Source organism: Sebastes umbrosus, chromosome 14 (assembly GCF_015220745.1).
Source record: "Sebastes umbrosus isolate fSebUmb1 chromosome 14, fSebUmb1.pri, whole genome shotgun sequence".
Taxonomy (NCBI): Eukaryota; Metazoa; Chordata; class Actinopteri; order Perciformes; family Sebastidae; genus Sebastes; species Sebastes umbrosus.
This window is the reverse complement of record NC_051282.1, coordinates 29,218,936-29,233,093: the sequence shown is the minus strand read 5'-3', so window position 1 is coordinate 29,233,093 and position 14,158 is coordinate 29,218,936. Positions and strand designations below refer to the sequence as shown.

Sequence of the window (14,158 nt, the reverse complement as noted above, 5' to 3'; positions counted from 1 at the left end):
TGTGGCTTCTAGACGCCGGCCGTGACGTTAACATTGCCGTTGCTTAGCACCGGTGTTCTCACGAATTAACCTCTTGAACGCCAAGCATACCGTGTACACGACTTATGTTGTAAACACAAGCTCAAGAGATTCATTTGAAGGCACCAATTGTTCCATGTATTATCGAACCCTCAGGGTTACCAGGGAAACGATTTTGGTTGCAAAATGCATAAAAATATAAATGAATGGTCTTCATTTTTTTTTTCCTCTGGCAAGTGACCATGGTATAATAACTATAGTTAAAATGATAGCGTGCAGTATATGCTTGGTGCAGCATAGATGACAGATTGAAGACCGTCTATCTACCACAGGATCGTGTGTTGTGTCGTCTAGATATAAAAGCAGGATGCAAATAGTCCGAATGGAAACTTGATGCCGGATGTTGTGACTTTTTCCCGCACTGAGTTTTTCCCACAGGAGGTTATTTTCCGTTCACAGAGAGCAAATGCCACAATGAAAAACATTCTTCAGTAGCCAACGAGTCCAGCTGGGTGTTGATAGTGATGTAGCCTTGAGCCATTTGTTAAAGACACATTTTTCCACTGTACAGATACTGTATTGGCTTCTGCTGCAGGGCATATAAACAGCTGATTTGAATATAAATAGAAGAGCTGGGCGTTGGCGCCGCGAATAAACTACTATTTCGTCATTCAATACTCCGTGTTTGTAGATGCTGTAGAGACCAATATTGTAATAAATGTGAAAAGGAGCCGTCGACACGAACCTCACAGAAAGGTTTTCTAAAGATTAATAAAAGGGAGCAGCTGTCCTTGACAGTTATTCTCTCTGTTCAGATTCAATAAATCAACCCATCTATATAAAAAATAAAGATATAACTCCATCAGAGGTAGCAAAAAAAAATCCTTTTCTCAACTCGTCTAAAAATGTACACTGTAGCTCCCTGTCAGCAGTTCAATAGACGGCCAGTTTGATGCATCTCATCAGCATCTGAAAGCATGTGAACGCTGCCCTTCCCCGCTCTGTCTCTCTACACCCCGACCGCCCCACCTTGCCTTATGGCGACTCTGGTTCTTTCACTCTGCGCAGTTCAAACAGCTTCGGCAGATAAAGGCCAACAGATCATCCCGTAAATCTGCCCTTTGACAGAAGAGGAGTAGAAGAAGAAGAGACTGAGGGGGGAGCAGTAGGGACAGGAAGGGAGGAGAGAAAGGGACACTACAGGTGAATAGGGTCAAATATTTAAACTAGTAGATATCACCAGTTGATTACTTGCATTCCAATTATTTTTTGTATCACAAATTTTCTGCAGTTTTATGTTTAAAGGGGACCAATTATGCTTTTGTGCTTTTACCCTTTTACCCTTTTTTTTTGTGCTTTTACCCTTCTTTAGTGTGTTATATCGTTTTTTATGCATGTAAAAGCTCTGCAAAGTTACAAAGCCCAAAGTCCACGCAAAAGGGAGTCAAGCTTGGTTTATGGTCGCTGTAGTGAAGCCGGCGCAAGGTGCACGCACCAGAGAATTACGTCATCGCGGCTTTTGCGTGGTGCGTGAATGCTGCTAAAGTTGACGCGGTGCTCTGTCGTGCACCTCTGAATTTTTCTAACTCGAGTATAAACAAAGCGTTACACTCCCCCACAGAAACTCTGCTCCTGAACTGACTGAAACATTTTGCTTGAGGTCCCGCCTTTTCTTTTGAAACGTGGTGATGTCACCAAGTAACATTTGCATAATACCTGCGTAGCGGCTAGTTTGGCACGCCCTCAAACAAAGCTAGTTAGAGCGGAGCTGGAGCGGAGTTTGAAGAGTTTGGTTCGGTTGACCAATCACAACAGAGTGGACCAGCTGACCAATCAGAGCAGACTGGTTGTTTTTATTCGGGAGGGGGGGGAGCTCAGTTTCAGATGGAGGCTGAAAAGAAGTGCTACAGCATAGCTGACCTGAGAAAAATAAAGCGTTTTTTTTAACATTAAAGCATGTAAAGATGTTCTAGTAGAAACCCAAAGTGCAAGTATGAACCAGAACATAAGCATAATAGGTCCTCTTTAAATATGCAAATAGGTCCTCTTTAAATATGCAAATGAGGCATTATCTTATGTGCTTATTTGCAGAACAGAAATGTGAACATCAGGTTCAAAATTCTTGTTTAATTTCTTTGACATATCAGAGTCAAAGGTTTTTATAAGGGGGATTTTTGATATCTTTTTTTATCACGCTGTAAATCAGAAAATACTGTCAGCAGCCATAAAAAAAAATCAATTCTCCACCATGTTATTATGAATAAAAGATTATATAAGTCAGGCTATGAATGATATATGAACAAACCCCCCTTCAGAATATAGATAGGAATGAAACTGGAAAGTTTGGTGTATGTAAGTGTTGCTGAAGTGGAGATTTCTGGCTCAGAGTATAGAGGAAAAGTCCACCACGTTACTCAGAAGGACGCTGCGTTGAAAGTAAACCAGCCAGGTCAACTACCTGGACCAAATGCCTGACACATCTGACCTCAAAGTTTCCCTTATCTTACAAAAAGAACAATGTAATCTTAAAAAACGTCAGCAGGTGTGGTATAGAGTCAAATACCTGACCGACTGGTTCATTTGTAGGACACCAAAACTTGTGAGTCATGAACACATCATTCTCTCTGAAACCGATGCTACGGATAGGAGCGTCTTAGCTACAGTAACGTCACAGCAATCAACAGTTCATTTGTTTATTGTTGTCACGCTCTGTGCAAAACGTTGCTGAGCAACAGGTGCTCTCGATCGAGCAAGGTGTGAGGGCAAAAGTGTGTCACGATGCGGATTACACCGCCACCAGGAGCAATCCACCGCCATTAGCTAACAAAACCCAAGCCGAGATAAACCCACACAATACAGACGGGCTGCCTACGGACCTGTTTACCCAGCAGGCTGTAAATGGGTCTGGAGTCCTGGCTGCACTCACACACACACACACACACACACACACACACACACTGTGTGCTCTGTGGAGCCGTTTTACATTCATCATTACAGCAGCAGTGACAGCTGTTACTCAAACACAAAAGGTAGCATCGAGAAGTTAAGTATCTAAAGAATGACTGTTACGCTCCGCCATACAAATGTGAAAGCGTTTTCTGACTTATCAAACTGTCGCTACTGTGGTTCCTCTATACAGCTGAGTCATGTGAAACACAGCAGAGCGCTTACAGGTAATGCATGCTTGTCCTTAATTGTATTGTAGTTCATGTCACAGTGTCAGTATGTTGTGTTTGAACACTACTTAGTGGTTTAAATCAGGTCTAGCTTGCCTCTGGTGAAGGCGTAAATCATGCAGGAAAAACATGTCATGTTCTGACACGTCATCACACTGGAAAATAGATTGCTCTTGATTGTTTCTTTTCTTTCTTATTCCATGGTGTACAGATGGTTGCTCATCTGTGAACAATGATGACTTGATTGCAACATTAAAAATAAAATGTTATCAGGCTCCATTGTGCTACGTGGAGCAGAGATAAAGTAGAGCAAATAAAGTAGAATTATAGCTGCTGTGCGGCTGTGGGTCGGGGCTGGGCAATTTTGAGGAGGAAGAAGAAGAGGAGGAAGATTAAGAAAGGAAGACAAATGAGAAGTACAGGACGGTCCATTATCATTAATCCTTTAAGGCTTTAGCATGTTAGTTCTGCCTCGATCAGTCTCAAACTCACAATCTCAGACACCAAGAACACGTCACCATCTTGGTGGGTTTACTGCCCGGAGGAAACTACTGTACCACTTCACACACACTGAGGTAATCACCAGGGTTGCTTGTAAAGGCAGATTTCAAACTAGTGTCAAAAATTCTGTTTTTGGGATAACATTCTGAGACTTTGCGTACTTCATCTAGACAACACAGAGATGTCAGTAATTTATTTTAATAAAGATCGATTGCTCCATACTGTAAGTGACAAACTGATGTTTAAAAATACTTGATTTCCATTGACTGTAACGGTTCACATGAGGATAGAATTCAAAATATTGTCAAAAATACAGTTTTTGAGATGAAATTATAAAATGTACCCCCCTACATCTACCATGACCTCAAAATTTTGTAATTTATTTTCATGAACATTGGAGCTCTATTTAGCTGTGTACGGTAGTGTTTACACTAAAACAGTTTGATGCACTGTGGGCTCAATTTGTGATAATTCAAAAATCTGTCTGGATGGTTTGTGGAGGACAGACTGAAGATGCAGCAAGTTTGGTGTCAATTGAGCACAAAATATAGAAGGAGATAGGTTTAATAAGTTTGATGCATTTCATAATTCATAATTGAAGCATCTGAACATTTTGGTGGAAGTTGCAAAGTTGTAACACGTACGGCTGATTTGTTATGAATTTTCAAAGTTTAGGCGCTTGTTGTAGCGCCACCATCAGGACTATTGGCCTAAGGCAGATTATAGGAAGAAGAAGAAGAAGAAGAAGAAGAAGAGTGAAATGAACAGCAAGACATAGAAAGAGAGAGAGAGAGAAAAGCCTCCCTACTTTGAGCTGGTTTTGTTAACAACATTGTGCTGGTGGCGTGCGGAGCAGAGCGGCCCACTGTTTTTGACTGTGGGCAAAATAATCCTGGCATGGGAGAGAGCCACCTGACACACCATGCAAACATGCTCGGATTATGTAAAGTGGGCTTGATGCCATTTGAGCAGGCCGGGACCATCAAAGGACGACGCTTGTGTGTGTGTATGTTTGTGTTGTGTGTGTGTGTGTGTGTGTGTGTTTGTGTATCTATGTAGCGTCTGCAAAGCCCTTGCTGCTGCTGCTGCTGTAAAAGGACAAGATTGGATGGGATTCAATTCCCCCGTGGATAACAAAATGCTGCACGGTCTCGGTGTCTCACAGGCTGTTAAATACTCCTCAGATATTTTTTGGCAACAGTTGTAGGGTCCTTGTCACAACTCTCAGAGGAAACCCAAGAGCACATTTTAGTTTCCAGCGTCAGTGACACTTAGTTTCACCTCAAATACAGTTAGACGACATATAAAGAGCGAATTCAGCAAAACATCCTGGTTTGACCAGAGAAGGAAACAAGTCGGCTGCCTGAGTGTTTGAATGAAAGAGCTGTTGACATTTGAACTCTGGCAGAGGAGGAGGAAGAGGAGGAGGAGGAGGGCGAGGTGCACCGGTCCTCCTCTCAAGAGTATCTGGTTTCTGGTTGGCTACGCGTCTCTGGAGCTCAGGTTTCTGACGGGGTAGCTTCACTATGTTCGTACCACAAGCTCAGAAGACTCTTTTTATTCTCTGTGAAACACCTCGCGTTTGTAGAGAGACATTCTGCATCCTTATAATTAATATTGTTATCTTGAAATCCACATTTAGTGTCTGGTTATATGGAAGTATAGCACACAGGCATTACAGGCCCGCTTCATTACATGAGATGACTGTTTGTAGTGTGTATTTAAATCATCCCCTGCTCTACATAATCCCCCATAATGACTCCGACTAAAGTGATCTGTCTGTGTATGTCTCTCTCATAACAAGGATTAGTGTGTCCACAGGTCAAAGGTCAGTGTGACATCATGCAATGATTCGGATGATATCCTTTGTGCAGACATTGATATGGTTTTTGATTAACATTTTGGGCAGAAGTAACATAAATTGCAAGCTGTATATGATAAATGTCAGTTGAGTGTTGTGAATGATGAATGGTCGACAGTTTATTATCAGATCAACGCTGATTAAAATAAAATGTGAATCAAGTTTATCAAATAAATTGAAGATTTATCGCTCTATTTTTTAATTCACATTAATTTTCATCACTTCCCTTTTCTTCAATTACTCCTGATTTTTCGTGCGTTATCCTACGATGTCCAGCAACAGCGTTGTCTAGTTTGACCGTTTGGTCGGAGTATGCGAGTGATTGACACCTGCGAAGAGACGGCAAAGCTCCAGCTCGGCTCTGATTGGTTGTTTTCCTCCGGTCTGTGAAATCTTGCAGATGCCATTAGGAGCACTGGAAGACACAGAGGAACATGCTTTTTTTCATATTACCTGTCTCTACTGTCAGGATATAGTGACCGTTTCATAAAAATAACTTTTTTTTTAATCATATTTGCTCCGTTTCTACCCACTGCAGCTTTAAGAAAACATCTTTGTTTGGTACAGATCCCTGCAGAAACCCCGTTTTTCAATGAAAATGAGAATGTTGTAAAAATTATCATTCCCTCTGATATCGAAAATTACATCGCAATTGCAATATCTGTCAAAATAATTGCAATAAGATATTTTTTCAAACTCAGGCGGTCCTACTCATCAGTTATCTCACACGCTGCAAACACTCAAGTCTTTGCCACAACAACAACGACTGTTTCCAACATGCTGAACAGACGGAGAGATGGAGGGACGGAGAGCTGAGATTTATAATCACACTATTTCGCACAATAAAAACAAATCACAGTTTAACATGAATCCAACCCGACCAGCCGCGGTTCTTCATTAAGGAGCAAATCACAAACTGTCTGGTCTACACGGGGTGAATGTTTCATTTCTTTTTGTTGGAGGAGTATCAGGACGTTGACACCAGAACATCACCAGGAGGCACGTCCCCATTGTGCTGCTGAATTTAATTAGCAGTTTTGCTGCTAATCAGCAGGGGAGCCGAGAGACGCACAGCGGTTATATCAAAGTGTGCCACTGGTGACGAGGAGTTAGAGGGCCAGACGTCTTTGGACTACAAATGAGCTTGTGGGAACTGAAGCCTGGGGAGTTGGTTGCAAACAAACCACAGTGTATCTCTGCACGCGTGCATCCATCACGAGCATCACGCCGGCGTTAATCAAAGATGAACTGCTTCTGTATTCAAGCTACAGTAGCTGGTGTATCTCAATGATAATGAAGAGGCACAATTTAAAAAAAAACAAAAGGGAAAATCATGTGATGAAAATTCAGCCGCGAGTGCCTTTAACTGAAGACCATATCTACAAAAATGATTTGTTTTTGTTTTTGTAGATTATGTTTAATACTTTGCATGGATTGTTCACTGTACTGTATATAAGATATATGATTATTTATGAGAAAAGGTGACCAGGTTTGGCCATCAGGACTTTTTGGAAATAGACTTACATGCACGATGAGCTCATGCTGGCAGAGTTTATGTTACCTCGCCTTGCTTTATCTCGCGTTTATGACTGTTTACCTCATTGATTCGTCAGTCTTTCATTTCTATTGATTTAAGAGGCACTGTTATAAAAACACTTATATTAACAGCATTTATATAATAAAGGGTAGAATGAGAAACTGTTGATGTCCTCCATTAACAAACACACAGGCTGTATTCAAAACCTCATACTATACTAGTAGTACGTACTGATGTGGCCAACATGTAGCATGCAGTATGCAAACAAAAGTAAAATCTACAGTATGCCAAAAATACCCAGATGTCATACTGATTTGGAAAAAATCTCCGGTATGCATCGGACCATTCGCCTAGTGTATCCCACAATGCAAAGCGTTGGAACGGTACAGGCTACGGTTACAACAACAGCAGCCAAAAACAGCTAGTTTTTTACATTTTTCGTAGCTATTTCATCACTAAATTCACTTCTGATCATTTTTGAGGCGAAAAATCAACTGTGTAGATTTTAAATATTGACAGTTTTACAATATTAGATGGCGAATCGAACATTTGCTCCAACGTTTTTGGAGTTTAGAAGGCGGGAGCTCTCTAGAGACCGGTCTGTAGACGAGGGGATTTTAGTTCCTTGTTGACGGATAGTTTGTTTAAATATCACAACACAAATGTCCGTTATAAATTAACGGGAACCTGTGATTATCGGCCTTTTTGGAGTTGAAAAGCTCCACAATCGCCCACGGGCGTAGCTCGCTCGCTAGCTCGCTCGCTTGCTCGCCAGCCGGCCAGTGACGCTCACAGAGCGGCTACAGAGCAGCAGAGTGGCGAGTGAAGAGGAGAGGGAAAGAGCCGCCTCTGACGGGGCAGAGAGATTCCTGCTGAGACAACATATCACTCTAATATCTGGAGGGAGATCAGTCCACTGTTTAGTTGCTGTAACTGAAAAAGCAGTTTGAGTAAATGTTGTGGATCAATGTTTTATATTTCCTGTGTCCCCTCGTTGATGATCCTGTTCGTCTGACTTCACTATGAGCTGTTAGAATAAATAGTTTAAACCTGCAGTATCTTATAAAGTTAACAAACAGAACATAAACAACAAAATCAAAGTTGTATTTTTTGATGATATTGCAATAGTGGTAAGAGTTTGTATTTTTGTCCAGAGCTTTAAGAGCTGGTTTAAAGGCTAAAGCCTGGTCTAGCATACTGCAAAATAAATCTCCTTAACCGTTTCATACTGCATACTACTGAGGAACGCAGTATGTACTGTATACTGCATACTGTGTTCGTCAGTAGTATGTAGTAGGCGGTTTCGAATACAGCCATACTGTATAAATGCACCCTTGGAAACCAAAGATAAATGCTGTAAACTAAGTGAGATAAACAAGTATTATCTGAGGAAAGCAGGAGCTGTAGATTTCTCTACAGTAGTTGTAGCAGAGGGGGTCCAGAGGAGAGGGCAACATGAACACTTACCTAATTCTCTGGAGACAGGAGACACTGCAGCATTCTCCCCAATCTTAGACATTGCATCAAAATACAACTTTCCCGCCAGGATCATTGCTGGGAAAACGATAAAATGACCATTAATATCGGATCCCTAATGCATGTTGACCATTGAACAACAACCTAAACCTTTACTCTGCAGCCACCTGTTAACGTTCTAGTAACAAGCATCTCTAAGTCATTTATTAAATGAATGCTCACCAGCCACTGATTTCTCATAGTTCTTGCCCAGGTTACACAGATTCCTCAGTCCTGGGTTGAACTGGTCCATCACACTCTGGGGGGGCGGAGACAGAAGGAGACACAGTTAGTTTTTGAATTGTTGTGTTGTTGAAACACTACTGACTCAACCGGTGGGTGACTGCCCACCTAACTGGAAGGACGACAGACACACAGACGCGTTAAACTCTGTTGGCTATTCATTAACAGGAGCTACGACCTATGACCTTTTACGCAAAAAATCACACGCATACCACGCAAGCAGTGCTGTTTTTTTCTGAAACCTGATGTCATAGAAGACAAAAAGGTGTTAAATGGAAAATACCACAGAGACTGACGAATGGAAGACTTCAAAAACAAAAAACTATGAGAATGAGAGGAAACAAAACCACTTAATATTGTCCCAGCTTGTACAACCAGCCTTGATCAGTGTCACAGAGTGACATCATCAGCACTTACTCTGTAATTATGGAGCTAAATCTCTCTCCATGTCACATCAGGATAATGTCTCAGCTTAGGTTCACACAGGGTTGGAAATTAGCACCAGCCGCCTGCCAAAAGCCGGTAAAATATGTTAAACCTGCAGTAGGCGGAATATTTCTGGCATCATTGGGCATATATTCCATAATAACCTTTCAGCATATTGTGATTCAAGCGTTCTGAGAGATAACTAGACTTCTGCACCTCCTCATGACTCTGTTTTCAGGCTTTAAAAATCTAGGCCGTGACGGGAGACTTTGGCCAATCACAGGTCATTTCAGAGAGAGAGAGCGTTCCTATTGGCTGCGCTCCGGCTGGTGGGCGGTGCTTGGTATTTCCTCAACTTGATCTCAACATGGCTGCCGGGTCACAAACTTTCTCATTTTCCAGCTAAACAGTACACTACAAGATGTTTCTGAGAACATTTGAGGAGAGAAATAGGCATTACAGTAACAGAATATTGATTCATATTTGATCAGCGCTGCCTAGTTTGACCGTTTGGTCAGCGTTCGCAAGTGATTGACAGCTGCTCAGAGACGTCAAGGCTCCAGCTCGGCTCTGATTGGTTGTTTTCCTCCGGTCTGTGAAATCTTGCAGATGCCATTATTTTCAGATGACCTGTCTCATGCACTGCTGTCAGGATATAGTGACCGTCTTATCATATTTGTTCAGCCCAGCCTTAAGTGGCTGCTAGACTTCCTTCGCTCACCAGCCAAAAAAAACACCGGTAATCTAGATTTTGGACACCAAAAAGTTAATTTCCAACCTGCACCCAAGAGCAGGATGCAGGAAATGATTCATCTTTTGTTAAGCCACCTGAAGACACACAATGTTTCACGAGCGTAGCGGTGCTGCTCTCCCACTTCTGATTCAAACCTTTGTCAATAAGTGACACATAAGCTGCATACATTGTGTCTATCTGATGACAGTATACACAGGTAACGACACCTTGGATTTCAGAATTCATGAAATATGTACACAAAGCACAAGTCGGCCCTAATTTGCTGCACCGCTCCGCTCATGTAAACATACTGTTGATTATAGCAGCGAGCCAGAGGTGATGGCTGCCGAGGAGCTCGCTGTATAATCTTACCACACAACGCACCGGCTGAATTATTAAACATGGAGTCTTTTTCCTGCATTTCATCACACCAAGGAGCTGCGGGGGCCGTCCTGAGAGGAGGCCAGAAGCTATTCATGAAGGCTAAACACGAGTGAGAAAAATAATGAAGTCTCTTTATAAGGTTAATACCTCCTATCACCTTCACTTTGCCACCTGTGGAGGATGCAGACCCGGCTACACGGTGGGAGAAGTTAAAACTCATGATGGGATCTGTGGCTCACATCCATTTATGTATGATCTTTGTTATTCATTGGTTGGATTTCTCTTTTAAACCCAGTTAATGAAACCACAAAGCAAACATCCTCCATGTGAAGCATGGCTGCACCATTAATCAAATATTAATCATAACCACTAATTTGGCTTCCCACAATTAAACGAACATGATTGACTGCGATGTTTAAAATGCGTGCTCCGTTTTAGCTTCACTTCTGAGGAACTGTCACGCCCATAGAGTTCTGCATTTTGGCTGGTGCCATCTTGGTTGCTATCGCCATCTTGGTTTTTGGCCGTCACCATCTTGGGCCATCTTGGTTTTTGGCCGTCGCCATCCTGGATTTTAGCCGTTGCCATCTTGGTTTTTGGCCATCACCATCTTGGTTTTTGGCCGTCGCCATCTTGGATTTTAGCCGTTGCCATCTTGGTTTTTGGCCATCACCATCTTGGTTTTTGGCCGTCGCCATCCTGGATTTTAGCCGTTGCCATCTTGGTTTTTGGACTTCACCATCTAGGTTTTTGGCCGTTGCCATCTTGGTTTTTGGCCATCACCATCTTGGTTTTTGGCCGTCGCCATCCTGGATTTTAGCCGTTGCCATCTTGGTTTTTGGACTTCACCATCTAGGTTTTTGGCCGTTGCCATCTTGGTTTTTGGCCATCACCATCTTGGTCTTTGGACGTCGCCATCTTGGATTTTGTCCGTCTCCATCTTGGTTTTTGTCCGTCTCCATCTTGGTTTTTGTCCGTCTCCATCTTGGATTTTGGCCATCGCCATCTTGGTCTTTGGCCTTCGCCATCTTGGTCTTTGGCCGTCGCCATCTTGGTTTTTGGCCATCGCCATCTTGGTCTTTGGCCTTCGCCATCTTGGTCTTTGGCCGTCACCCTCTTAGTTTTAAGCCATTGCCATCTTAGTTATTGGCAACCAGACATGACACGAGAGGGTGGAGCTAAGTAAAACCGAACACTGAATAAGACATTTTTAGGTGACCAAAATGTTACAATTAACTTTGATGAACTGAAAACACACCGTGAAAGGGTTAAAGTTCTAAGACGAAAACACGCCAACTCCCAAGCCCAAAAGTTTTCTTATTTTGATACGAAGATGTGTACATCAGCAGAAATGTAGCCCAACATGGAAGAGAAAGCAGTGCTCCGTTTATTTAAATGAAAGTGAAATAAAATATTTTGTCCCTAAAATCAATGAATAATTGGGATAAATAATCGTGATTATCATTTTGGCCATAATCGTACAACCCTAATTAATATGAAGCAACTGACCATTTACTTTGTTTTGAAGGACACTTTCCCCGCTATCCAACCGTGCAAAACAAGTAACAGAAATTCACTTCCAAAGCACCCACTTATCTTTAGAAAACAAACTCTAGTTAATTAGTGGATGAATTACACAGATGCCAGAGTACACTAAAGAGCACTTCAAGTGATGCTGATGAACCGAGGGAGTGCTCTAATGAGGAAATGGCACTCCTAGAGTGGAGAGTGGGACTATTTTCTTCAAAACCAGTGATCCAAACTAAAAGTAAAAGCACTCAAAGTAACATCTGTTGATAAACTGCATTAAACTGTTTCAACACTGCAGTCAGTCTCTACTGATGCAGAGGGAAGTGAAGAAGAGGTTATAGTACTAATAACTAATAGTTCTAGCTAGAGGTAGACCGATTAATCGTTATTAGCTGAACTGGGCTCTGATAGCGGATGATGAGTACATCACCGTTTTGCATGAACAAATTTACCATAAACAAATTTATGGTAGAGGGGGAGAAATATACAATGCTGCCCAAAAAAACAATGGTTATCTATTGAGTGGCTGGTTAATTTTGGAATCGACCAGACACAGTGGCAGTTGGATTCCAAAAAAGTTAATTTCCAAAACAGCTATTGGATTGGTACTCGGTTTCGGCCGATATCCAAAGCCCAGGTATTTCTATCTGTATCGGGACTGGCAAAGTCGGATCGATGCGTCCCTAAAAAAAAAAGTCGGTAACGCTTCATTTCACAGGTCTGCAAAGTTCATGGTAATTAGCTGATAATTAGCAAGTAACTTATTTGAAATTTCTTTGGAATTACTGCCAAATTACCCAAATATTTACCTAAATTTATTGAAAATTACTTTATTATAAACATTATTTAATAAATATATTCTGCTATTTCCCAATAGCTGGTAATTTATTTAACACATTTCCTGGTATTATACCCCCGCGACAACATAGTCGGTGGTATAGCGCTCTGCGTATCCGCCTTTCCGTCTGTTCGCGTGTCACACTTTCGTTTTGAGGGGCGAACTCAAAAACTATTTAACTTAACAACTTCAAATTTGATATGATGGTTGACTGTCTGGTCTAGTTGTAGCTTTTGGGGGTTTGATATCCAGGGTGCCCAAAATTTTTTGACATTTTTCCAAAAGGGCAAAACCCTTTAGTAATACTTTAGTAGGGGTCAAGAAGTGAGCGTTGGTATGTGAACCATGCTCACTTTTGCCATGTTAAATAATGTTTATAATTAAGTAATTTTCGATACATTTTGAGGTAAATATTGCGGGTAATTTGGCAGTAATTCCAAAGAAATTTCATACTTGCTAATTATCACCTAATTACCATGAAATTTGCGGACGTGTAAAATGAAGTGTTGCCTAAAAGTCTTGGCAGAAAAACTTTTAACAAGTCTGAGACATCAGTTTTATCATGCATAATGAGTTTCATTTCTGATTGGTGCAATTTGAGATGTTACAACTTGCCCCGGTCTCCCCTACTTAAATGTTAGAATAACTTGCATAGAGCATTGACACTTTTTTTTTATAACACATACTACATTATTATACCATATATTATCACTATACTATTCACTCCATCCTTGCCTGTAGCTGCTGTTATTTAATATTGAACTAGCCTGGCTGGTTACAGACACCTGTTCAGCTGGTAAAGTTGCAGGTGAAGCTGTGGACACATGATGGATGTATTAGATGGAGGTATTTCTCCACCTGTTGTTGTTTTCACCCACCTTGTATGTACTTTCAGTCAGCTTGTTCACCTCCTCCGCGTTCCTCGACATCTTTAATCCTCTCGCGACGCCCAATAAAGATAAAATAATAATAAAACCCAACAAAAAAACCCCAGATCCAACAGGAGAAAGTGATCAAACCTACAGACACGTGAAACTCCTCACAGCCAGCAGGAGACTGGAGACGCACACATACTGTAGCAACAAGAACACCAGATAATAGATCATCTAGACTGAGAGGAGAGGAAAGGGCAGCTGTCTGCTGCTGATCTGCGACTAGAAGAGCTGAGCTGTCAAACTAGTTGTAGGTGGAGAGTTCAGATCAGAGGAAGAGGAGGAGGAAGAGGAGGAGGAGGAGGAGGAAGGTATGGTTAAGGTGGACAGGTGTCAAGCCACTTTTCCGGTTGGCTATACTTTCACATTAAATCTTTTTTTGACCACAATATGTTGCAACCTTTTCAGTGGAGGAAGAAGTACTCAAAGTAGTGATACCACACTATAGAAATATATATTTATAT

At 41.6% G+C, this 14,158-nt stretch overlaps 1 protein-coding gene across 2 annotated transcripts in view; it reads right to left on the bottom strand.

Annotated features, from left to right (window-relative positions):
• baiap2l1b (BAR/IMD domain containing adaptor protein 2 like 1b) overlaps nucleotides 1-13,950 on the bottom strand; it is a 42,224-nt gene extending 28,274 nt beyond the window's left edge. Inside the window, exons 1-3 of one of the 2 annotated variants that reach the window (XM_037792410.1) lie at nucleotides 13,641-13,950; nucleotides 8,792-8,867; nucleotides 8,561-8,647 (exon numbers count right to left, since the gene is read on the bottom strand). In XM_037792410.1, coding sequence (XP_037648338.1) covers nucleotides 8,561-8,647; nucleotides 8,792-8,867; nucleotides 13,641-13,691 — 214 coding nt within the window. In that variant the 5' untranslated portion in view covers nucleotides 13,692-13,950. The remainder of the gene's footprint in view (nucleotides 1-8,560; nucleotides 8,648-8,791; nucleotides 8,868-13,640) is intronic. The other variant, XM_037792408.1, reaches the window with a different exon arrangement.
• Nucleotides 13,951-14,158: the final 208 nt, after the last annotated feature.